At 50.8% G+C, this 26,722-nt stretch overlaps 1 protein-coding gene across 4 annotated transcripts in view; it reads left to right on the forward strand.

Moving 5' to 3' along the window:
* Positions 1-26,722, forward strand: part of REXO5 (RNA exonuclease 5) — a 1,375,618-nt gene that overhangs the window by 822,741 nt on the left and 526,155 nt on the right. For all 4 annotated transcript variants that reach the window (XM_069647648.1, XM_069647652.1, XM_069647650.1 and 1 more), the window contains one exon: positions 24,711-24,821. In XM_069647648.1, coding sequence (XP_069503749.1) covers positions 24,711-24,821 — 111 coding nt within the window. The remainder of the gene's footprint in view (positions 1-24,710; positions 24,822-26,722) is intronic.

Genomic DNA, 26,722 nt, shown 5'->3' on the forward strand with positions numbered 1-26,722 from the left:
CTCGTCCCTTGGATGTTCTGTCTTGCACGAGAAGGAAACATGCTTACATTATAGACTGGACCCCCGAAGGATGCAATTCGATGACAATAGACACAGATGAAAATAAATAGATCTATTGATAGCATAGCAATGGAAACTCAAGTCAATAGCGATGAGACCAATGAACATAGCACTATTGTGTACTCTGCTCGCAAATAGATGGAAATTTAAAAATCTGCGAAATATGACTAGGATACCTGGCCTTACCTTGACCAACAAACAGTTGGATTCAGCAAGCAGAGCAGTATGTTGCAGGAGAATAGGTGGGTGGCCACAGGTAGCACACTGATGGGTTTACTCTAAGCGGTCATATAAGTTCACGGATAGCAAGACGACAAGCAGATTAGCGTAGATCTCAGTGGTTGCCAGGTAACACGTTCAGGAGTTGACTTGCAAAGCACAAAGATGTTCTCATGAGACATATCAAGTGGTTTATAAAGTATTAGAAACAGGGGTGTGTTTGTGAATGAATGACGTATGTATGTCGTGGTTTTAGGGGGGCGGCCTGCTTCAAGGGGAGGCCTGGCTGGAGACACGGGGTCTGAGGAGGCCATGTGACCGATGGCCACTTGGCGTGGGGCAACTTTTGAAGTGTACATGCAGTTTGGCACCTTGGCCGTTTGCGCCCGTCAAAGCCCCCCATGCCAGCGCTCATCCCCGGGTGCGAACCGCCTTTGATAGAGGGGGGTGGGATGGATGGGCCTGGGGCGTGTAGATAAGGCACAGGAAGAATGCTGAATGGAGACACACTTATGTGGATTGCAGGGGAGCGGCCTGCTTCAAGGGGAGGCCTGGCTGGAGACACGGGGTCTGAGGAGGCCATGTGACCGATGGCCCCTTGGCGTGGGACACCTTTTGAAGTGTACATGTAGTTTGGCACCTTGGCCATTCGCGCCCCTGACAGCCCCCCATGCCAGCGCGAATCCACTGGCGCGAACCACCTTTGATACAGCGGGGTGGGATGGATGGGCCTGGGGCGTGCAGATAAGGCACAGGAAGACTGCTGAATGGAGACACACTTATGTGGATTGCAGGGGGGCGGCCTGCTTCAAGGGGAGGCCTGGCTGGAGACACGCGGTCTGAGGAGGCCATGTGATCGATGGCCCCTTGGCGTGGGACACCTTTTGAAGTGTACATGTAATTTGGCACCTTGGCCTTTCGCGCCCCTGACAGCCCCCCATGCCAGCGCGCATCCACCGGCGCGAACCACCTTTATATCAATATATAGTATATCGTCTTTAAATCAATGATAGTATATCGTTGCTTATCAATAACAAATGCCACATACCGGAGATTCTTGTGAGCACAGACCCACACTTCAACCGGTGTATTATAGTGGTCAAGACCCATGGCCTGTATAATCCAATGGTAATTGTTAGTATAGACATATGTGTGACTTTTTTATAGAGACATAACCCACTGAAAGACTTTGAACAAGTGTTATTTAGTGCATGCATTATCGAGAATATGTTATGTTAGCTTAGATAGATAGTGACCACCCTGCTTCACAGCGACCAGACCTTCTTCCATTCGGAGCACAGATGTCTGACGTCCATCCTTGAATGGAGACACACTTGATTCATTTAAAAAATCGAAACAACTGTTGTTAAAATATGTGGTGTTTTATTTTGTATCTTATTTTGATGACACAAAAATAAAAGACTTTAAACATTGTACAGTTCAGGTTGCAGCACAGCGAGAGAAAATCCGCTGTACTGACCGCTGTCACTCGGGAAAGTTTCCCTAATGGCACGAACGGCACAGGCGGGTATCACTCTTAGAACGCGGTGCCCAAGCCTCCCGTGGAGCCACCATGTAAAGGAACGATAGGCCACCAGCCTGTACCACCTGTGAAAAGGAATGAAACAAACTGTTTTTAAATGACCAAGATAAGTTTAATAAACGTTTGTTGTCAATGACAATTCTTGTAACTAATGGCATTCTGCACGGACAAATGCTATCTAGACAATGCACACTATTGAACGACTTACATGTGTTACAATGATATGTAGATGTAATTTTGGATATAGTAGAAGAACATGAAATAGGAGTGGCATGACAAGCAGAGTATACTTACTCGTTACTCGGATTACGAGGACGAACAGTTGTGCGAAGTTCGTGCATAAGCACCATCATTATTCTCAACACGGCCCGTGTGAGGCAGGCTGCCCTGAAGTCTGGCAGCTCGGTGATGCATTGCGGTCGTGGCACGCCTTCCGAAATGTAGGCAAGGCATCCTGAGTTTTCTCGGCAGCAGCAGTTCTCCTCCTCGGTCGACATTTGCTTGCACCAATTGCATGTGCACCAGGTGGAGACGCCGTCCATTCGACTAGGCCCAGGCTCTTCATCTGTTGATTCATCCTGCCAACTGCTGTCTGAATCCCCATCGTTTTCGCGTGCTTCCCTTTCCAGTAGTTCCTCCTCGGTATACTCAGGCTCGTACATGTAGGGCATTATTGTAGCCATTGTGTGTTAAACAAACTAAAATAATTTATAGCGGTGGTACTGGTATCTGTTCACACGGGCTACAAGCGGCGAAGGTAGCTGACCAGAGCACTAAAACGAGTCACAGAATACTCAAAGTAACACAGAGAGAGGAATGGAATCGAAAATCTGCTGCTGTGTGTTGTGAAACGGTCTGTTTATACTTATTGAGGAAAGAGGCGTCCTGCCATTTCCATGGCGACACGTCATTAGCTGAAGCGCAGCGAATGTTGACACGAGACGTGCTTTGGCGTTGGGAAATGGGCGGTATGAGTCTGCTGATGACAGGCTCAGGGGCGAGGGAATTGATTTAGTGCCGCAAAAGCAGGTCAGCCAGGGCGATGGGGGGAAAAGATAGGATTATCAGAAAATGGCGGCTCCCTGGTGCTTGTTTTCGCGTGCGTTTAATGGACGAAAACTCGGGTAAGGTGCATAGGAAAGTTTTCTAAAATCGAGCCACTTAGGCTTAAAAAAACATGGCCGACCCGTAGGGACAATAAACATTTTTACTAGACCATGCCTTTAAGTGTATTCCTCCAAATAAGAGTTGGCAATTATCTTGGGGATCTCTTGAATCCTGATGTTGTTGCACCTGGAGCGATGCTCTGCATCTTCAAGCTTCTCATCAGTGCGAAGTTGGTGTTCATTTAATTCTTGGACACTGCGTCTCAGCTAGACTTGATCATGCCAATGCTCACACAAGGTTGTCTCCAGGTCGTCCATTCTTTTTCCAAATCCTTGCAGACTTTGATTCATCTTGCGGAGAGAGTCCTGAAGTTCCTCTAGGAATGACGTTATGTTGTTATGGGACCGTAGGAGACGTGACATATCTACCTTTGTGGCTGGGGTTGATTCCTCGTCAGGGGTGATGTGTTCTCCCTGTTCTCCAGCATGGGGTCTGGCATGGATTCACATTCTCATGAATATTCCCCGTCGTCCGGCTCGGAATCCTTGTTAAAGAAAAAAATCAGTATCAGTTTCGTTTCTGATCTGTCTTTCTTAGTAGTAACCAATCACTGGTCTCTGGGTCATACTCCCCCTAGCCAATGACTGCCCTCTCCCTAAGACCCGCCCCTGGCAGCCATCCTCAGATTTTTACCGCACGTTCAAGTGTTGGGAGCTATAGCTCTCGAGCTTTTACTGCGTTTTGTGTTTTTTCAAAGAGTTTTATCTCATTTTTTTCGGTCAATCGAGCCTCAAGCTCCACCGTTTCTACTTCTGATCAACGGGGACTCGTTTTGGAATTTTCGACGCCCCTCAAGGGTGAAGTTTTTGTCACGTTACGCTTCTTGGAGGATTCCAGAAGTTTCTGAGGCCTACCTCGTGGACATGGCCCAGGAAAAGGGAAGCTCGACACCCGGATCCAAGCTGTTCAGGAACTGCCCTGGATGCAAGTTGCAGAATGTGTTGAAGGAGGACGAGCATTCCAGATGCCTCTACTGCCTCCACAAAGACAAAACACACGTCGAGAGGGACTGTGCGTTTTGCATGAACATGTCGGACCGGACTATGAGGGATCGTCGGACCCGTCTCGCCAACTGGCTGGAAGTCAAGAGCCCGTCAGGTGAGAAGAAGAAGAAGTCTGAGCGGTCTTCTAAGCCCTATGAGGGCGCCCCGGCAACGGGGGCCCAACAGAAGGCAAAGCACCGCAAGTCTGCAGGCACCAGGAGCGCCGAGCGGTCAAGCTCCTCAGCTGCCAGGCAGGACGCATCCTCACCAGCGCCATCAACCACGAGCCAACGCTCTGGCTCGGGGAAGAGGAAATCCGTGAACCCGGCTAAGCTTCTGGAGAGGCCCCGGTCGAGCTCGAAGGAACCAGCCGAGGGGGAGCGAGGCGGTGACCCTCCCCCCCCAAGGTGAAGGCCGCAGGCACGCACAAGGTGGTGAAGGCCTTGATTCACCCGGCTAAGGCCTCTATCGAGGAAGTCGCTAGGGCCCTGGCACAGCCTGTGGAGGCTACCTCAGTGGAGGCGACCTCTGGGCCCAGAGTTTCCCTGCCACCACGGAGGGAATCCTCTTTTCATCTCTTCGAGAAGACCCCCGTGAAGACCCCGGTGGAAAAAGAGGGGGGGGCGGTGGCCAATACATACGCGGACACAGCCTCCGAGGAGGAGCTGGTTGAAGTCTTGGAGGGCCTCGACAGGAACGTTGAAGAGGCCCGGTCCCAGGGGAAGGATCCTGACGAGGAGGATGACTAGAGCGAGGGTGGCGCCGACGAGGTTCCAGTGGAGGAACCATCGCGCCCGTCGCAGCCTGAGCCGCAGGACAACTCGGCGGCCATTTTGATGGCAATCCAATCCTTATAGACGGAGATAAGGACGAGATTGCCTCTACCCCCGACGGATGATCCAGAACCGGGCCCGTCGGGAAGCCCTCCAAACAAGAGGAGGAGGATTCATCCAGCCCCGCCTTTTCAGCCCTCATGGCCCTCGCAGCCTTTGTCCCCATTCCCTGTCCCTGGGGATGACACGGGAACAGATACGGCCACGACGGGGACGGATGACGACGGTGATGATGACGGGACGGATCTCCCATTGCTGATTCCTCGGGCCTCCCTGCCTGACGAAATTGGCTCCTTCCACGCCATGATTGCCAGGGCATCCAAGCTTTTCCAGCTCTGCCCCGAAGAGCAGAAGAAGGAAGGATTCCTCTACCAATGGCGCGAGGCCAAGAGGAAGACGGTCCTCGCAGTGCCGCTGCTAGATGACATCTAGGACGAGGCACTTGCGCTTCTGAAGAACCCGTCCACGACACCTGCCAAAAGGGACCGATACGAGAAGTACCGGGTCCCCAACGCCGCCCCCTGGTGCCTGAGGGCATAGCCAACCCCGGATTCGGTCGTCTCGGCAGCGGCCAAAAAGAAAGCGAGGGGGGCATCGGCTTCATCTTCAACTTCCCCTCCGGACGGCGAGGGAAGGAAACTGGATGCCATGGGACAGCAAGTCATCTCGTCGGCGGCAACGACGATTAAGGCAGCCAACACCCTAGCGATTGTGGCCCGCTACGACAGGGAATTGTGGTACAAGATCGCCGCCCTGTTGGACTTCCTACCGGACGACAAGAGGGCAGAGGCCCTGGCGATCCTACAGGAAGGTGAGGTGGCGTCGGACCACGCCATAATGGTAGCAACGGACATTGCCGACACCGGTTTCTGCCAGTTGGGCAACAGCGTTTGCCTTAGACTACGGGGGTGGCTCAAGGCGACGGATTTCCGGCAAGACGTGCAAGCCAAGGTTTTGGACATGCCCTTCGACGGGAACAATCTGTTTGGAAAGAAAGTGGATGAGTCACTGCAGGCCATCAAGACCGACACAAGCGGCTCGGGCCTTGGGAGGTCTGCAGCAACGGCGGCCGCCTTTCGGAACTCCGGAGGCAAGCAAGGTGCCTCCAAAGGATTTGGCGGCAACTCCTTGACGTACCATCAGGCGGCCCGCTCCTCGTCGCAAGAAGCTTACAGGGAACGAGGCAAGTCAGGTGGATCTTGCCGTCGTCGCCAGGGAGGCCAAGGAGGTAAGGCCGCTTCCAAGCAAGACTGAACCGGCCTTTGCGTCGGGCCCCCACCGAAGCACCCCGGTGGGAGGCCGGCTGACGAAGTTCGTCAGCGTGTGGGAGTCCATCTCCACCGACCGTTGGGTGCTGGATGCCCTGGCCCACGGGCACACTCTGGAATTTCTAAAGAAGTGCCCCCGAACTCCTCCCGTGGCCAGGAAGGAAAACCATGTCCCTCAACTACTGTTAGAGGTAAGGGCGATGCTCAAGAAAGGAGCCATCAAGCTTGTCCCAAAGAGGCTCCCGGGCTCCGGAGTATACTCAAGATACTTCCTCGTCAGAAAGAAGACCGGAGGATGGCGTCCCATCCTGGACCTGCGTCGACTAAACAGATACATCAAGGCACAGAAGTTCTGGATGGTCACCCTCCAGCACGTGCTGGGCCAGCTGGAGGAAGGCGACTTCCTATCGTCGTTGGATTTGGAGGATGCGTACTTTCACATCCCCATTCTAAAAGGACACTGAAAGTTTCTCAGGTTCGTGGTCCAGGGATGGCACTACCAGTTCAAGGCCCTCCCATTCGGATTGAAGTCAGCGCCCAGGGTATTCACCAAGTGCATAGTGCCAGTGGCGGCGTGGCTGCTCCTGCAGGGGATCCACGTCTACCCCCACCTGGACGATTTGCAAGAACAAGGGAGCTCGCTGTCGAACACACAGCGAAGACCGTCCGGCTGCTTACGGATCTGGGATTCTCCATCAACTTAAATCCCACCTGGCTCCATCGCAGGTCGCACTGTTTCTGGGAGCCAGGCTCGATACAGTAGCGCGATTGGCCTCGCCGTCGGAGGAAAGGACAAAGGCCATCCTGGGCAAGGTGCAGCGTCTGCTGGCCACAGACGTGGCCAGGGTAAGGTCCATCAAGTCCCTTCTCAGGATGATGTCCTCATGCATCTAACTGGTGCGCCTATGCAGGCTTCGGATGCGCCCTCTGCAGGAGTTCCTCGATGCCCTTTGGATGCAAGCGATGGGCATCTTCGAGGACAAGATCTCGCTCAACGAGGTATTCCGCCAAGCGATTCGGTGGTGGGGCACCCGCGCGCATCTCGCGCTGGGCACGGACTTTCAGACCCCAGCACACCAGGTGATGGTGACGACGGATGCCTCCCTGGAGGGGTGGTGAGCGCACCCCAGAGATCTTCACGTGAGAGGCCTCTGTCTCCCGGAGGAGAGGATGCTCCACATCAACATAATGGAGCTCCGAGCGGTGTTCTGGGCCTTCAGGTCGTTTCTCCCGTCCCTCAAGGGCAAGGTGGTGTGGATCTTCACCGACAACACCACCACGATGTTCTACATCCGGAAGCAGGGAGGAACAAGATCCCCAGCCCTGTCCAAGGAAGCCCAGGATCTGTGGCACTGGGCCGTTGCCCAGGGGATGTTTCTGGTACCCTTTCATCTGGCAGGGACAAACAACACAATCGTCCGACTCGCTCAGCAGGGAGCTGCGCTCGTGCCACGAGTGGGAACTCTGGCAGGATCAAGTGGATCGACTCTTTCAACGTTTGCCAGCAGGTTTCCCCAGCCGAGGAGCATGGGCGATGCTTTCTCGTTCGCCTGGGACAGCCTGTTCCTGTATGCGTTCCCTCCGTTGCCGTTGCTGCTGTGACTCGTCAACCAGCTCAAGAGGTCCTGTTGCAGGATGATCCTCGTCGCACTGGCGTGGCCGAGGCAGATCTGGTTACCGGACCTTCTTGACTTGTCAGCGTCCCCACCAGTCAAACTGTCGACGGACGCAGATCTTCCCTCCAGAGAAGGAGGCGCCATCCTTCATCACGAACCGGAGTCGCTGAACTTGCAGGCCTGGCTCCTGCAGCACTAGAGTTTGGAGGATACGATATCCCGGCAGACTGCAGAGAGGTTCTTGCAAAGGCCAGGGCGTCCTCAACGCTCAAGTGCTACGGACAAAAGTGGAAGAGGTTCTCTGTCTGGTGCCGTGCACAGAAGATTAACCCTCTACGGATTACGGCCCCTCAAGTGCTACCGTACTTACTGTTGCTGGCCAAAGCTGGACTAGCTCATGCTTCCATCAAGATGCATCTGGCAGCGATTTCCCGATACACCAGAACTGCAGGACGGTCATCCCTGTGGTCTCATCGCCTGGTGAAGGAGTTTATGAAAGGACTGTTCCGATCATTCCCGCCGGTGAAGGGTCCAGCCCCGGCGTGGGAGCTCAACGTGGTGCTGACCAGGCTCATGGGCCCGCAATTCGAGCTTTTGCATTCGGCTCCGTTGAAGTTCCTGTCGTGGAAGACAGCGTTCCTTGTGGCCTTCACCTGCGCACGACGCGTGGGAGAGATTCAGGCCCTATCCTGCAAGCCTCCATACTTGACTTTTCACGGAATGAGGATGCACCCCTCCTTCATGCCCAAGGTGCCGTCGGACTTCCATCTCAATGAGCCCTTCGTGTTACCAGTTTTCTTTCTGTCGCCTTCGTCGCCGGCCGAGAGGACTTTGCACTCGCTGGATGTAGCTAGAGCGCTTAAGTTCTACGTGGACCGAAAGAAGAGTTTTCTGAAGACATCACAGCTGTTTGTGAACTTTGGACCTGTGAACCAAGGGAAGGCTCTCTCGAAGGCTTCCATTTCCAGATGGCTCTCCGGCTGCATCATGCACTGTCATCGGTTGGCAAACCGACCGTTGCACGGCTGTCAGAGAGCCCATTCTACAAGAGCGATCGCTGCTACCATGGCGTTCCTGTCTGGTGTGCCCCTGCTGGACATCTGCAGGGCTGCTACGTGGAGGTCGACGCACACCTTCACGAGATTCTACTGCGTCGACCGGGATTCCAGGGAGGAGTCCAGAGTCGGCCAAGCAGTGCTGCGCAGTCTGTTCACCTGAAGGTGGGCCTGGTGAGAAGGTAAGAGTTGCTTAATGTTCAGTTTATGTAATGTTTAATGTTGAGCCTTGCCACCTCCCGTGGTTGTGCATGTGTGTACTGCTATGTATTCTTATATTCATGAGCATGTGAATCCATGCCAGACCCCATGCTGGAGAAGGAACAAGTTACTTACCTGTAACTGTTGTTCTCCAGCATGGGTCTGGCATGGATTCACATGCGAACCCTCCCTCCTACCCCTCTGCGGCTCTTCACTTGGTCATACTGCCACTTTACGTGCTACCAAATCTGAGGATGGCTGCCAGGGGCGGGGCTTAGGGAGAGGGCAGTCATTGGCTGGGGGCAGTATGACCAGAGACCAATGATTGGTTACTACTAAGAAAGACAGATCAGAAACGAAACTGATACTGATTTTTTTCTTTACCGAGGATTCCCAGCCTGACGGGGAATATTCATGAGCATGTGAATCCATTCCAGACCCATGCTGGAGAACAACAGCTACAGGTAAGTAACTTGTTCCTTCTCTCCTCCTCTGTTGGGGCACCTTTGCAGAAAGCTTGGCCCGGATAAAAGCCGAATGGTAGCAGACTGTGGCAAGCCAGCATGTAGACTGGTTTGGCATTTGAAGACCTGAAGCCCGCCCCCCACCCCTTAGAGGACTGAAGCATGTCTTTAATCGAGGAGGATGCTTTCCCCTCCTTGGATTTTGGGTGGTCCAAGGCAGTCTGAGGTGGCTTGCTGGGCTGTAAGTAGCGTTGTGGCCCCTGAAGAATTGGGCCCAATCTGTTCCTTTAAGGGGGCCAAGGTCCCGTACTCCTTCCTAAATTGCGTTACCCATGCCAGCAGACCACGGTCTGCTCCCGTTCGGCTTTTTATCAGGGCCATGCTTTCCGCAATGGTGCACTCACAGGTGGAGAGAGCAGAGGAGGGAGCAGGGAGTCCAAGCGCGGACGAGAAGGGGCAACGCAGTCATCACTGTATGTTCATTTAGCTTTCTACCCAGAGACAGGCTGTTGCCCGTGCCACTGAGGGACCCCCTCCTCACCTAAAATCCAAGCCCAGCTCCAGCAGTCAGTTTATTGTTCAATCCACCACGTCGGGCCAGCTCCCCCTCCACACGGGTGTAATCCACCTTGAGGTGAAGTGTAAAGGAGGGAAAGGAACGCAGCGTGGCTCTGGATCTCAGCACCAACCTTGCCAAGCCACCCAGGCGATGCCAGTCAACCCTCAGCCCCCGGCTCGATGACTGCTCCAGCAGGCCAAATGTGCTCCTTCCCAAGGTTTCGGACCGACCATGGTTGCCGTATGTTCCTCCTATTCTGTCTCTCCAGTATGGTATGTCCAGCATTGGCTAGGGTGCTGCTGTCTTGTCTCCCATGCGGCTGTGCAGCCCTCGGTCCTCCTCACCCACTGAGACATTTGCTCCTAGGGACTGTGTCCAGCATCTGTTCCGCTACTGTTTTGCACCTTACCCTGTGTTTTTTGGGGCTCTGTTCAATCCGATTAACCAGGGGATTTCACCAAAGATGTCATCCGAACGGCAGATCTCGGAGACTTTCAAGTCTCCATTGTTTCGTGCCTTGGCCACTTCCCCAAGCTGGTAAGTTTTGCTGCCAGTCCGGTTTTGGTAAGATTTCTGTATGTCTCCTGATCCCCTACAGTCTCTTCGCACGCACCTGACGACCCTTTCCTTTCCACATAGGGAAAGGAAAAGCTGGAGCAAGAGAGCACGATACGAGCAAGGCAGACCGCACGACGAGACAGCTATCCAGACCCGGCAGTTCAAGTGGAGGAGAAAGGCAACAAACATCGAGAGGCTGACAAGGAGAGACACGACCTTGCCCTTTTCGACAAAACCCTGCAAAACCTCCGCAGAAGGAATCGTAAAACTGAGGACAATAGGCCAAGTGTGCTGCAACAGATGTTAATGGTACACGGAGCATGTTGACGCTGATAAGCGGAAGCGAGGGAGACTCCTGCTTCCGTGGTACCGTCCTTGACTCCAGACACGAAGAAAAGCCATGCTGTTCATCACAGCCGGTGAGTCAAGGGGAGAACCGATGAGAGCTGGGCTGTGGTGAATGAATATTGCAAAGTGGCAACTTGAACCAAGTTCAAAGAACTGTAAGATTGTAAAGGGGAGACCAGCTGCAAAAGGAGACCGACACCACATGGGTGCTGGTCCGAGAAACTCTGGTCTATCCCCACCAGAGTGAAACTACAGATACCAGAAGGTCGTAGGAGAGCCGCCAAGATAGGTCAAAGTGGACATACAGGGGGTCAAGCAAAATCCGTGTACAGTTGAAAGCGTTTGACCTAAAAACTGTTAGAAAACAAGGGAGGTGAATCCCGTAAACATTGAAAGTAAAAGCAAATGTGAATGTGATGTTGGCAAGAGTGAACCCGGAAGAGGGATGCTGACGAAGGGGGGGCAAAGTCTAAAGTCCCAAGAAACCGTGTGTTGACAAATGTGAACCCGGTGGAGGGAGGCTGAAAATTAAGAGCGGTCTGTGCCCGGAAGAGGGAGTCCCAGGGGTAAGCCAGTAGAACTCTGGTCAATTGAACCTGAGAAAGGGAGGTTCACAGCAAACTGTTGAAAAGATATTGTACGAGAACGATAAAGGAAGATTTGTTGAAAGCCATAGTGAACCCGGTGAATGGAGACCAACAGTCGAGAGGGATTCAAAGTCCATTAAGAGAAGGAACTGTTATTGATTTATGGCATACAATTTGTGAAGGGTCAGTGCCTGGATGTGGAGGACCCAGGGGTCAAGAATCCTCACCTTACATGAAACCAGGAAACAGACTTTCATTTTGTTGAAAGAACTTTTGTTTTATGTTATTTGAATATGTCAGATCTTCGAAGGCAAGAGACTTTCAAGTGAAACAAGACTTGGCCATCGACGGCCCTGAGAGCTTCAAGTGGAATTGTCATCTCGGGCTGAGGACACTCGAAAGTGTACTGTACTCCAAGATCCCATTTTACCCCGTGCTCAAAACGTGGGGAAGGAAGACACAGGCTACCATATCCTGACATATTATTTGTGAAAACTATCCCAAACCCTTTTCGTATTAGTTGTAAGGTTTGGCAATTGGTTTCTTAGCATAGGCCCTTTTTATTTTGACACAACACCACTAGGACTGCCTTATTTTCATTTGATACTTGACGCTTGCTCCCATCTTAGATTTAGGTTTAGATTAGGCGATTTTACAACCTGCATACAGTTTAATAAACACCCTTGAACAGTGATCACTTGTGTCTGTCTTTACTGTTGCCACCATAATTACCGTACACCACATTAACATTTAAGGCACATAATGGAATTTCAGGCGCAGGTTCCCTGCACTCCTCACCTCTGGGACAGGGCTGGCTCTGGCATTTGCTGTGTTAGGCCATCTGCCCCAATTTGGGAGAGACCCCTGTGCCCCCATGACAAGGTCCAGTCTTTGACTCCATCACATTCTTTCTTTGAGATCTCTAGGCATCTTGTTTCCGGTCTTAGATAACTTGCAGGGTTAAAGGGTCAAGAAACATTTTTGTGGGTGCGCAGGTGCAGAATGAGGTCTGATACCATTTAGTTTGATTTGCCGCCTTGAGCTGTGATTCGCTTGATGGAGACTCTCCTTGAGGTTGAACACAGTGAAAAGAATTCTAGCATTGTTTAGTGAGAAATTGTCCTGGGTTAAGAGACAGTGGTTGTTCTATGTCATTAGCCCGTCTTTGAAAGGTTTGTGGTTGGTGTAGGAATTACTCTTAGCATACTATAGTAGGTTCGCTTCCAGTAATGATGACTGGTGTGTTGGCTATCTATTTGACATCTCCCTGTGATGAATCAGAGATGATTCCCCAGAAAACCTGGCCTGGTACCCATCTCATATGGCAGGGAAAGGCAGACGCTTTCTGATCCCGACCCTGTGGGTGATGTTCTGCGAGAGGATAACATGAGGGGGTAAGCACGTTGCGAAAGGTCGGAAAACCCCTTGTTCAACTTCCCCTAAGACCTCAACCTACTACTGCAACCCCTCTGACAAACCGAGTTAGCGTCCTGGTGTCCCATTCTCCTCCGGATCCTCCAGGCTCCTCCTGCTGCACCCTCCTGTTCCCTGGCTTCCACAATCCATCTGTTACGCTCTCCTGGTCTCTGCGGAGGCATGGGGCACGGTTGCAGCCCTCCCCGAACTTGAATCACCCCCTTCAGACCTCTCCCTCAGTATAAAAGTTGTGAGTGGTGGTACGTGGTGATACTGCTCCTGCGTGGAGATAAGAGTGTGTGAGTGCGCCAATCTGTGATTGTTGTACCTCTCGAACCCTTCACCCCAAAGTATGGTTTCTGTGAGCATACGCCAGCCCATAAAGCTCACCTGTGAATTATGGAAGATAAGCTCTCCATCCTGCTAGTTCTGGCAGGGGTGCGTCGAATGGGATCTAGTTCCTTCACTGATCCCTGATAAGGATTAGTCCAGTACAGCTGCGACTATGCTTCTCCTTATGATTGGTATGTCTTTCTTGAGCGCTTGTGATGCTGTTCGTTCTGTGTAATGTCTTTATATGTTGCTCCTATTTATGCCCGCAATAATCTCTCTTCTGTTTTCTTCCCTTAGATGGAAATGCAGCCTCAATGCAGCTGTGAGACGCGGCCAGATGGAAGATGGATGCTACCGCAATGTTCGACAGCAGGTAAGTGATGGTTTAAGGAAAGCACGAAGTATAGCAAAGCGCATCCTTAAACTGAATGTTTTTTCGATGTCTAACCTTCTCTTCTGTTTTTCCTTGCAGGCGCTGCTGTCGTCGATGGAGCGTTTCGTGCTGCGGTGCCAAGATGAAGATTTCGGCCTTACAGAAAGTGTAAAGATGAATACTTGGTTCGCCGGAGAGATGTACAGGTAAGAATAGCTTCCCCCAGTTGGTAAGTATGCTGGCAGGAAGCAGGATCTTCAAAGTTAAGTCTGACCTCAGGCGACTGTGAGTGTTACGCTGCTTGCAAGTGCAGAATAACGCAAAGCGTCTGTCTTGAGGATCAGGGCAGCTTATATAGCTGAGATCGTGAGCACGCCCATTAGGGCCGGCTTACAAGCCACACCCTGCCACTCCCAGAGAGTGAGCACGTGCGAAGGCAATCCATAAGCACCCACACCCAGGAATACACTTGGGGCTGCTTAATGGATGGAATGTTCAAGGTTAATGCATCCTGCTTAATGGATGGAATGTTCAAGGTTAATGCATCTGAAGTGCTATGTCCATAATAAAAGCTTTTTGGTGTTAAATGGAAGTTCTTGTTTACTTTTGTTCAGGAGCCTGGTGCCAAAGGCGCCAGGACAGTGTCCACCCAGGTCTTCTGTGCATGTGATTCCTGCATGCCTGTGCCCCTGACTTCATGACCATGACACCATTCAGCACCCCCAGGTCGCTCTCTCCACCTGGCAGAACCACTCCTTTTATACCCTGAGTGGAGTCAAGTGTGTATGGTTAATGTGAGGTGTCTGACCTTGCCTGACTCTATTAACGGGACAGCCTAATGGTGTAGTGTGGTAGGTCTCTCCCTGCATCAGTGTTGTTCCTTTGGTAATCTTTACAACTCTTAGCTGCTTCTTCCTTTATTTTTTTTACATTTATTTGATTAATTTCTATTGTGCCGGGCAGCCTGGATGCATCAGGGCAGACACAAACACTATGGACTTTACAAAAAGAACGAGACAACAGATTTGTAAATGAGTACAACAGGACAAGAAGTCACCTATTTCAAAAGTAGTGTGTTTAGCACCTTATGGAAAGACAACAAGTTCCCCTCTAATATTAAACCTGAAGGAAGGGAATTCCAAAGTGTAGAAGCACCGATAGGGAAGGATCTTCCTTAACCCCTGGAGCGTTTAAATCCAGGGCAATAGGTGTGGGTGAGATTAGAAGAACTCAAGGATCTATCTGGAGTGTAATGAAAAATTGAAGACTTTAAGTAGGAGGGGGCGATCCCGTAAATGCAATGGTGAACCAAAGTGCAGGCTTTAAAATTGATACGTTCTTGTATGGGTGCCAGTGGTGATCTCTCCTGTGCTTAGAGATGTGATCACTTCTTGAAATATTCTTAATGATCCATATGGCATCCTTTTGAATGAGTTGAAATTTCTTTAAGCAGGAGGTATTAGCCCCGGTGATGCAGTTTCCCTCTGAAGAAAAGGCTGAATGTTTCTTAAAAGACAAAGATAGTAATTACAATTCTGGTAATGAGGTTGATATGTTCGTCTGCATTGAGAGAGAATTCAAGAATAAGGCCTAGCGTTTTGACCTTACTCTGGACTGAGATTACACTGTCATTAATAAGGAAGCTTTCATACTCTTACTTCCCGTCCCCTTTCCTCCATACTTCATGGGCATCCCTCGCAAGGGTCGGGAGATGGAACCTTTTTACCAGAAAAAACCTTCTTCCCCTTTAAATTTAGAGGCGCCCAGGTGTGCGGCTCTGGGAGCATGCGCTGCCCTAACTTTGCCCTCTGGTGCCACACCTCAGTCCCCTTTTCCGCGTTGACGGGAATGGACCGAATTCACCAGCGCTCCTGGGTTGGGCTTCGGCCATGTAATTCCAAGCGCGGATACTACTTCTTTGTCTTTTTTGTCTTTTTATCATTCAGGTACTCAGTCGTCAGGCGTCACGCCCCTCCCCGGCGCATGTTGACTTCTACAGGTTTAAGCAGGTGTCCATCCTGCAACGGGCTCTTTCCGACTAAAGACCCCCATGCCCTCTGCCTACGGGGCCTTGGCCCCGACCACGCTAGCAAGCTTGTACCGCATGCAACGCGCTTTCCTCGCGGTCTCTGAAGAACAAACTGGCCAGGTGGAGGGAGCTCTTCAACAGATAGCCCCTGGAGGACCGAAAGGACATTGTCTATCATCGATCTAAGCCCAAGGTAGGGCCCCTCTTTTCCAGTGCTGCCCGCAAGGGAGACTCCTTCCCAAGGACTCGCCCGCGTGGGAGGGACCGCCTTGGTCCTGATACCAGCACTAGTGCCAAGGCTGAATCAGCTACCGGCCGTCAGGCCCGAGGGGTCAGTAGTTCCTTCCGGTGACAGTGCTGAGAAACCGGAAGGTTCTTTTACCGGGTCTTCACCCGAGGGGCACAGCCCTAGTACCGGCATCATGTCCGAGGGGGCGCCTTTACGCAGTTTTACCGGCAGATCTGCCGAGGGCGAAACGCCTACCAGGCCTCGGCCTGAGGAACAGGCAAGGCCTCATGATCCACACCCAAGAGTCCTGGGCGGGGCGGTGCCCAGTGAGCCGAGCAACACGATGCAGGCACGTGGAAGGCAGCTTGACAAAATGGCTGCCGCGCCAGAAAATCCAGACATCCGGCTGATGCCCCTCCAAGCAAGGCAAGTGGAGGACCGTGTGTCGAGACTGGTGTCAACCAGGTATGTGGCCTACAGCTTATCCTTCCTTTGTGCAAGGCAGGTTCCTGCTGCGTCCATACGGACAGGGCACGCAACGGCTCCTTAAGCCGCCCGCTACCCCGTCAGTACCCCCTACCACCAATCCAGCATGTGAGGACAGGTTCTTTGAAAAGTTCCTCTGGCTCATGAAGTCTCCACAGATGGGGGTCATCCTCAGGGACCAATGGCTCCAGTGGTGCAGGCCCCAGTACAGGCTGCTCCAGTCCCGGATCAGCCTCAGCAGCCCGCTCGGGCCACCCTACCGATTGTGCAGGTGGTTCCATACCAGCCCCCGCTGCAGCCTCTGGCTCCGGTCCCCGCACCTCAGTCTGCAGCTCCTAGCACCCCCCGTCCGGTGCCAGGAGGAGGACCCTGACATGCCATCTTCAGCCAAGGCCTTCCATGAACGTCTGGCAGGGCTGGCAGAGTACTTGGGCCTTCCTCAACACGAGGTCGAGCAACCAGCAGAGGGGGTCCTCGCAGAAGTCCTCACGCTACGTCCCGTGGCCAGAACAGGGATCCCGATGCAGAAGGACGTAGTTGCCTTGGCCAAGAAGGGTTGGCTCAAGCCCCACTCGGCCCAGCCGGTAAATAAACACCTGGACGTGAAGTACAGGCAGATGGAGGGGGATACACTCTTGCTATCGGCCCATCCTCAGCCACACTCCTCAGTGATCGCTGTGGCATCACTGTACTCCAAGCCTCAGTCTTCCTCTGCCTACTCCTCTGCGGTGCTGTTAGGCAAGGAGGAGAAGATCTTGGAGGCGTACGGGTAGAAGCTGTATTCCAATGCATCCTTGCACCTGCGTCAAGCCAACGCGGATGCCATGCTGGCAGCCATTAACCAGCCGCTCTGCTGGGAAATTGCGTATTTCCTCCCAGAGCCAATCACGGTTCAAGGTGGGATTGGCGGAGGCCAAGATTGTGGCGCAGGACATCATGGAGTCATCTGTGGCCCACATCGACAACTCTGGTCGTGCCATCTGTATTGCCACGGACTTGAGAAGAACGGCCTGGCTCCGTGCTACGAAATTCAACCCAGATGTCCAGGAACGCATACTAGATCCGTTCGAAGGGGGTGATCTCTTCCACTCCACAACGGATGAGGAGCTGGATAAAAAGAAAACCAGCTCTCAAACAGCAAATCTTTATCCATCCTTACAAAAGACCATGCCCAAACCGTACACCCAGCCACAGCAGTGCTCTGAGAAGGGGCGTACGTACGGAGGGATCCACGGCTTCCAAGAGTGAAGGTCCAGGCAGCTTGACTGTTTGCCGTCCCAGCATCGGCGCAAACAACAAAAAGAGGTTGGGGGAGTAAGGGCTTTTTCCAGTCCCCCTCCTCCGCAACAGCCTCAGAGGGAAAGAAGGCATGACACACCCCTGCGTGTCTCCAGTGAGGGGCAGGCTTGCTCTCATGCACATTTCTGGTGCCATTATTTCGCGGACCCCTGGATCCTCTCTGTAGTCGCCACGGGGTACCGCCTCCCTATCCCAGTCTCTTCTCCCTCCTCCCCTCCACACCCACAGGTTGGGACAGCAACTCTTTTAGCAGAGATCCGGTCGCTCGTCGAGAGCCAGGCAGTGGAGGAAGTCCCAGCCTCCCAGCGAGGCTTGGGCTTTTACTCCAGGATTTTCGCCATTCAGAAGAAGAACCAGGTGGGCTGAGAGTTGTGCTGAACCTTTCCACCCTCAACCTCGCCCTACCTCTACAAAAATTCAAGATGGTTACACCAGCTTTGATAGCGTAGACATTGTGCAAGGGAGACAGGATATGCTCCCTGGATCTGAAGGACGCGTAACTACACGTCCCGATCTGGCAGCCGCATTGTTCCTTTCTACGATTCAGGATCATGGGCTGCCATTTTCAATACAAGGTGGTTCCTTTCAGCCTCAACTATTTCCCCAGGGACTTTACCAGGCTGATGAACTCTGTGATGGCCCTCCTCAGGTCACAGGACCACTACATCTACCCGTACCTCGACGACTGGGTCGTCAGGGCTACATCTCCGGAAGCAGTGCACCATACTGCCACGCTCTTAAGAACGCACTGCACAAGCTAGGTTTTTCACTCAACCTCAGGAAGTCGCAGCTGCAGCCCACGCAGAGACTGGCCTCCTTGGTCCTCATTTGGGACACGCGCTCTGAGAAAGTTTTTCCCTCGGAGGACAAGATCACAGCCATCAAGAGGTCCACGGCACACTTCCTCAGCAGAGAAGTGACCTCGGCTTGGTGGTACCAACACCTACTGGGTCTCATGGTAGAAGTCATATTGGCTGCCCCCCACACGAGACTCGGGATGAGGATGATACAGCTGCACTTTGCAGCATCCTGGAACCATGAAACGGGAGCCGTCAGTAAGAGATGATCAACATTCCTCCGTCACTTCATCCATACCTCACATGGTGGTCCAGGGACTGTAACCTGCGGACGGGCAAGCCTTTCTGGCATCCTACACCACAGGTCACCATCACCACGGACTCCTCTCTCGAGGGTTGGGGGGCAAACCCTGGACAACCACTGCGTCCATGGCACCTGGACCCGGCTGGAGCAGGAGTACCATATTAATTGGCTAGAATTGAAGGCCATCTGGCTGGCGCTCAGGGCCTTCCTTCCGGTTATCGAGGGCATGGTCATCCTCATTCAGACAGACAACTCAACCAGCATGTTCTATGTCAACAAGCAGGGAGGTACCAGATCCCTCCCCCCCACTGTGCAGGCTGGCAGTCAGCATGTGGGAGTGGGCCCTGGAGAACATCATCTACCTCGGGGCAGTCCACCTGCCGGGGGAATCCAACCTGGAGACAGGCTCAGCAAACTGGGAGCAAACAACTACGAGTGGCAGTTGAACGACCTAGTGCTGCAGGAGATCTTATGCGAATGCGGTCACCCTCAGGTGGACTTCTCTGCCTCCCAGGGCAATAAGAAGTGCCAACTGTTCGCCTCCAGGCCGGGTCAGCGGCCGGGCTCCCTGGGCGATGCCTTTCAGATCAGATGGGACGGAATGACAGCATACGCCTTTCCGCCCACTCCCCTGATTCACAGGGTGATATGCAAGATCAAGGAGTCTCGCCTCCACAGCATCATCCTAATAGCTCCATGGTGGCCAGCAAGGCCATGGTTTTCTGAGCTGCTCAGCCTCTCAGAGAGACCTCCCATTCGCCTGCGGACAGGCCCAGCAAATCTTCTGGCTAAGCAGGGGGGCAGGGTCATCCACCCCACACCAGAGAAATTAGCCCTCACAGCGTGGTTCCTGAACAGGTCACACTAGGACATCTCAGCCTCTCTCAGGCTAATCTAGAGTTCATAAAGGGCACCAGGAGCAAATCAACCAGGGCCCGGTATAAAAGCAAGTGGACCAGGTTCTGTCACTGGCCAGACTCAAAGGGCTTCGACCCTCTGACATGTTCCCTGTACGACGTGCTCTCCAATTTTGTCTCATCTTGCCCATTCAGGTGTGCAGGTGGACACTTGCCGCACCTACCTGCCAGCCATTGGGGCATAGAGAAACTCGGAGGAGGAGAGTTTTTCTTCTTCCAACCCAATTGTCAAGAGACATTTGACGGGTCTCGCCAGGCTCTACCCGCCCATCAAAAGGCTGCACCCCGTGTGGGACCTCAACATAGTCTAGGGTGCCCTGGCGCACAAACCATTCGAACCAATGGCGTCCGCGGACATCACGCTGGTCACCATTAAGACAGCCTTGTTAGTCGGCCTCACCTCGGCTCGCAGAATCAGCAAAATCCAGGCGCTGGTCACCTCGGAGCCATACACTACGTTTCACAAGGATAACGTAGTCCTACGGACGCACACCAAGCATTCCTACCAAAGGTGTCGTCCGCATTCAATCTGAACGAAGAGATTGGGTTGCCCATGTTTTTTTGCTGAGCCCAAAGACTAGGCACAGAGGGTCCTGCAATGCCTTGAAATTCTACCTGGACAGGACCAAGGGCTTCCGCAAATCGGGCGCTCTTTTTGTCACCTTCGAAGGATCAAGACCGGGGTATCAGGCCTCCAATGCCTCCATAGCCCGTTGGATGGTCTCGGCCATCAAGGAAGCCTACGAGGGACAGCACAAACCACTGCCGGCCAACATGCACGCCCACACGCTCAGTGCGAAGGCAATGGCCATCGCTTTCCAGCGGCATGTCCCCTGGCAAGTCATAAGCATGGCGGCCACATGGGCCACCCCTTCGGCTTTCTGCAAGCACTACTGTTTGGATGCCAGCTCTAGGTCAGACGCGGCTTTCGGACAGGCGGTTCTTAGAAACCTGTTTGCTTAAGGAGGGTCTCCTCTCCACCCTGGGGCTACACTCAGTTGTAATCGCCCATGCAGTATGGAGGAAAGGGAACGTGACGTAAGGGTAATTATTAGTTACTCACCGTAATGACTAGTTCCCTTTTCGCCATACGTTCCACCAACCTCCCCCCTAATAAAACTGGTGTCATTAGGCAATGTTAAATATATTGTCAACGCGTCTATGGGGACTGAGATGTGGCGCCGGAGGGCGGAGTCAGGGCAGTGCATTCGCCCAGGGCCGCACCCCAGTGCGCCTCTAAATTTAAAGGGGAAGGTTTTTTCTGCTGAAAAAGGTTCCGTCTCCTGTCCCTCGCGATGGACGCCCATGCAGTATGGAGGAAAGGGGACTAAGGACTTAGTCACTACGGTGAGTAACTTATAGTTATTGAATGTTCAATTTTGATCTGGCTTGAGACGAGCCAAAAATCAGGAGCTCGGCCTTTCCTCCATTCAAACACATACAATTCTGTGACATCCATGATTCAATCAGGTTGTATATGTGGAGAAGTTTCTAGGAGTCCTGAGAGAAGTCACCACTAAGTTCCAAGACCAACTGCGTATCCTCTGTTTAATTAGTGAAAAATATGCCAGAACCTTCAAGAAGGGCACAAAGCGGGGTATGCTGTAATAAAATCGCAGAAAAATGTCGCCTGTGGAAAGAATTGCAGCAAAAATGCTGTGGTCTGACCTGGTAAAGGTGTACCCTGTTATACCATTTAAGGGGAGCAGGGGTTGCGGGTGTGTCCCCCGCTCCCCTTAAATGGTATAATGGGTCTGGGGGTTGCAGGGGTGTCCCCTGCATCCTTTACTTGGATTGCGGCAGCAAAACTACAGCCTTTTTGCCATGATTTTCTGTGTAAACAGCCATTTTTGCCACGATCTTAACACATGGAACCCAAAGGGGTTTAGTATAGATGTTAAAGAATACTGGTGACAAACCGGCTTCTTGAGGCACACCACACTGGATGGGAGCGAGAGGTGAAAAGGCAGCACCCCAATGTATTCTAGATACTCGTAGGAATAAAAAGGACTGGATCCAAGCAATTGCTTCTTCACAACAATATCCAATAGACTCCCATGTACTCAAAAGAGGCTGGTGGTCGAGCAAATAAAAAAACAACGGAAAGGTCAAGAAAAACCAATAAGCCCAACTTGCCTTTTTCAAGAATCCCAAGCGCTGTTTCGGTGCTATGTACTGCCTGAAACCAGATTGCTGGCTATGCAGTTTGTTGTGGCAACTTGATCCAAGATTTTTAACAGAAAGTTGCTGATTGGTCTAAGATTGGCCTAGTCTCTAGGATCACACCTTTTGTTTTTGGTTTTTTGGAAGGGGCATTACAGTAACAGCCTTGATGGAAGAAGGGACGTACTTGTTACGAAAAGGAGGCATTAACTATGCGAGTAAGCAGAGGGGCAGAGGGGCAAATGCTGCTAGGTGTCCCAGAATGACTTTGGGAGGAGGAGTATTTTCGGCACAGGAGGTAGGTGTCAGCTTTTTGGGCTGAACCTCCCACAACTCAGACTTTCCCTCTTTCTCTTCCTCCTCACCTGATAAACAGTCCAAAATTGAAGATATCTGCGGTTTTCGAGTTCGGTAATCCTTCTTCTTTTCTTTTTTTTCCGGAGCAAGTGTCTCTCTCTCCCGGAAGGAAGCCACAGTGTATTGCTAATAACAAGCGCTACCTGCGGCCCCTCTCCCGAAAGGGGAAAGAATGGGGAAAAAGCCCGCCGGGCACAAAAAACCCCAACAGCAGAATAGCAATAGCAAGCGTCGGCCGCGTAGATGCAGAGTGGAATGCGGGGTCCAATGGATTCCAGAGAATGTTAAGTACCGTAAAGTACGATGTGACCAATCCCGGAACAGAGAAAGGAATGGCACGTAAGAAATGTAAGGAGCTCAGCGGCCCAACAGCAAAGGGAAGAAAACCAGCATGGGTGAAAAACTCTGAGAGGAAGTCGGAGCACGGTAAGGAAAACAGGACGCAAAGAGAGAGAGAGAGGGAGAATACGATAAGAAGGCGGGAAGGGACCCCAGAGAGAATGAAATACAGGGGAATGGTGCCCCGAGAAGGCAATACAACGGAGCGGCACCGGAAAGAGTAGCAGAGAAAAAGGAAAGGAAAAACTAGCGTTGGGACAACTGGAGAAAGCACAGCCGAGAGAGTGGCTGACCGAAGAGGGTTGCAACGCACTGTGAACAGGGAGGGCGTGGCTAATAAGCCTCCCTGGTCACTGTTGCCGCAAAACTAGACCGCTGCGAAGGACGCTGGGAATGTGTGCCGGGCTGCCTCAATGGCAGCTCGCAAGCCGCGATCAGGACCACAGGGTCCACGGAAGGCGGCGCATGACAGTAGGTTCCATGGAGGAAAGTAACTTCTCCAAGTCAGCTATAAATATTAGAAATAAGCAAACACATGGGCAATCCTGATAACCTTGGGGAGAAAGTTATCTATCCTTGTCCCAGTACTGGAAATGGGGAGGGGGAGATGGGATGAGATTGAAAATACCCCATAAAAGCTGAGGGAGAGTGTGCTGAGGTATAATTGGGAAAGGGGGAATATAATGTCTCGCCTTTAGGTATTCTCCTCCCAGTCCCCCGTGACCCTTCACTGAGGTGATACTCCCTTGCTCCCCTCCCCCCGCCACAGGGTCGTGATCCAAAAGCGATGGCCCTTTCCTGGCCACCTGAACGGAAGATCCCGAAGGAGTAGGCAGGAGAATACCTACAAGTTTCTCACAGTATGTAAGTAAATGCAGTGAGCAAATCTGTTTATGTAATTGACACAGCTAGTCAATCTAGTGTTGTGTCATTTTGGCTATGTACTAGTTATGCAAGTAACACCGTGAGTCCATCTGGCTGTGTACTAGATATGCATGAGCACAATTGGTCTATTCAGCAGTAGAATTGGTGCACAGTTAACACTGTGTAGTAATTTATCCATGCAATGGTATGCAGGTAAATGCAGTGAGGGTATCTAGCTATTGCCTGGTTATGCATGCAGCACAAGGAGTCTATTTAGCTATATTCTAGGTATGCATGTAGTACAATAATTCGATTTGACTATTTACTAGGTATGCTTGCAATGCAGTGAATCAATCTAGCTATGTACTAGGTAAGCAGGCAAAACAATTAGTCAATATGGCAATCTTCTTTGTATGCAAGCAATAACATAGAGACACTTTGTCAGTGTACTAGGTATGCATACCTTAAAATGATTCATTCTAGTTATGTGCTAGGTATAAGGCAATACAAAGTAAAGTCTGAATGCCCCCTGCCTTAGTGCAGGGGACACAGTGAGGGTGGTCTGGTAATCACCTGGACACCTTCTCTGAGCTCAGCCTCCACTAGCTCAGGGTGACACCCATCCCCGATGTCTATCCCACCGTGGGCTCCTAAGGTTAGGCAGGGCAATTCATCATAGAAATGGACAGATTAGAGGTGCATCATATTCAAACAATGATCATGTGCATGAAGCACAATGGCCAGAGATACTTAGTTAAAGATAAGTAACTTGTTATGTGCAATGATTTCAATACAACATTTGCCAGTAGCTCTAAATTGACATTGGACATTCACAAACCTGAAAGGATGTGGCTTTCTTTGTATGCAACACCTTAAACCCTCTTTCTTATTGCATACAACAAAAACATACTAATTACTAGGCATAAAGAATCATACTTAGTTCAGCAAGAAACCTTAGAAGCTTTCAACCTAGTTATCTGTATTCAACCTCCAGGGTACATGTTTGAATTCTATCGGGGCTGACTCTGCTGTACATCCTTCTAAGGGTGTAAAATTGTGTACCATGAAATTGGGTAATAATAAAACCTATTGTTAAAGCTCTTAGGATCAGTTGGAATCCCTCATGAAGCATTATGTAAAAAATGCGGAGTTGTTATTAAGAAATCTGATTTGACTTGCATTAATATCAACTATTGCTACTGTTGCCTTTGACATGGCAATCCTCAAAACTCTTGTTTAGACAGTAACGTACATTTCTTGTTAAATGTAATGAGTTAATATTTGCGCACTGTTACTTTGTTCATACTAATCAGAAAAGAACTTGTAATTTGTGTCTCCTGTAGATTCTACAGCAAGCAAAGAAGGAGGTCCCCCTGTCGTCTCTTAGTGTAGTTCAATTCTCTTTAGGGTTGGAAAACGTTGGAGCTGTCCATATGCAGAGCATTTATTCCCAGGTAAAGCATTTGCTTGTCAGGTTTCAACTCCTCTCACTGTTTTACTAAGCATGCATCTATTTTGCTCTACATGCTGCAGGCCACTTTAAAATTCAGATTGCATGAGTGCTTTCACAGATGAGTAATATGTGGGGTAGCCATAGAGTCTGTGCCGGAAATGAGACAAGTACATAAACACCCTGTTTAGAACAGTTTCTTGGCCACATTTAGTGCCACTCTAAAATGTAAACAATTTTTTTTTCATTCAACAGAAGAACATAGTTATGTTACGCATAATTTGAAATTAAACTTTCTATAAAAATTCAGTGGCATAGCAGCATTTGAAAAGAAATAACGACATTTCCATACCATGTCAGTCATTTTCTGTCTAGATGAAACATGTCAGCCAAATGTAATTGTACATTAATGCAATTTGTACGGCCCTTGCATTCAATAGGGTCTGCACAAACTCTAAAAGGGCAATTACTATCTCTGTACCTCCCCTCCCAAAACCTGTATTCCTGCTGGATTATCAACAAAGACATCAGTTCATTTACCGGAGATGGAGATGTGTACAGCAACAGGATAGAACTTAGACTGGACTCAGCTCAGGCAATGAGGGACTAAACTGCCTTGTACTAAATGTAGCCTGGAAAGGAGGAGCAATAAAATATTTCACAAGGAACCTACACCTTCAACACTGATGCTCAACTAATTCAAACTCTTCACTGAAGTGGAGTTACTGAAGTGGAGTTCGCCAAACTGTTGAAGCCAGCAACAAAGCATGCTCACCAATTGAACACTGTGACCCATACATCTACAAAGACATCCTTAGTAAGAAACTCTGCCATTCTCTGCTGGAAAGTCATGAATTAATCACTTGCACCTGGAATTGTACCACAATACTTCACCAGCCATCAATAAACCACTGCTTGAAAACACTACAGGAAATCTGGGTGACCCCACAAACTACGGACTGATTTTCAACATACCATGCCCAGCACTGATCCTGGAAACCTATGCATAACCTCAAGTCCGGTACACATAGTGCAGCGGTCTGTAATCTTTGCCTCTCCAGATGTTTTGGACTACAGTTCCCACCAGCCCTAGTGACTGTAGTAAATGGTGAGGGGTCATGGGAGGTGTAGTACAAAAAATCTGGTTGGCAGTCCCCAAAGTCTTGGACCACACTCAGTTAGGATTCAGACTCGTGAAAGAAACAGAATCAGTGCTTCTATCTATATGGGAAAACTAAGATCAATACGTAGACCCAGGTCACCTTGTCCCTCATACTCCTAGACATTCCAGCAGCATTCAACATTGTGCAAGAAGCAGTAATGAGCATAAATGTGCTACAATGGATGAGGTAATTCCTTCTGGACAGAACATAAACAACCTGTCTACTGGCCTACAGCTCAAGCTCATGCAAGAAAGGACTGCAAGGATCAAGCTTACCATGTCATAGCCTTACTCATAAGACTAATCAAAAGATACGGCTAACCAGCTACAGCTATTGCTAAATCCCACAGCTCATTACCCATTAATCAAAGAAGGCGACAATGATCAAAGTCAGAGACAGGATTTTATTTCCATACAGCTGCACAGAAATTGGTTGGGAAACAATTATAGTATCCCTCTCCCTAAATGGTGGGTCCTGAGCAAAGCAACGTACAGTTTTGCACAAGAACTTCATAAAGAAAAAACTATAAAATACATGTTGTTGCATTAACATTGGACATTCTGACAGTACATCCTGGGGGCAGGCTTTACATGACCATCCAAGCTCAATGTATTGCTGCTGAACCCACCCATGTGACACAGATCACCTCTTCCTGAGGAGATTTTCATCGCGCTTAATGGCGCTAAAACTGCAGAAGCAGCAATCAAATGGTTATTATTTGTGTTCTCCAGCATTGGGTCTT

This window comes from Ambystoma mexicanum, chromosome 2q, assembly GCF_040938575.1.
Source record: "Ambystoma mexicanum isolate Mex_15411 chromosome 2q, UKY_AmexF1_1, whole genome shotgun sequence".
Taxonomy (NCBI): domain Eukaryota; kingdom Metazoa; phylum Chordata; class Amphibia; order Caudata; family Ambystomatidae; genus Ambystoma; species Ambystoma mexicanum.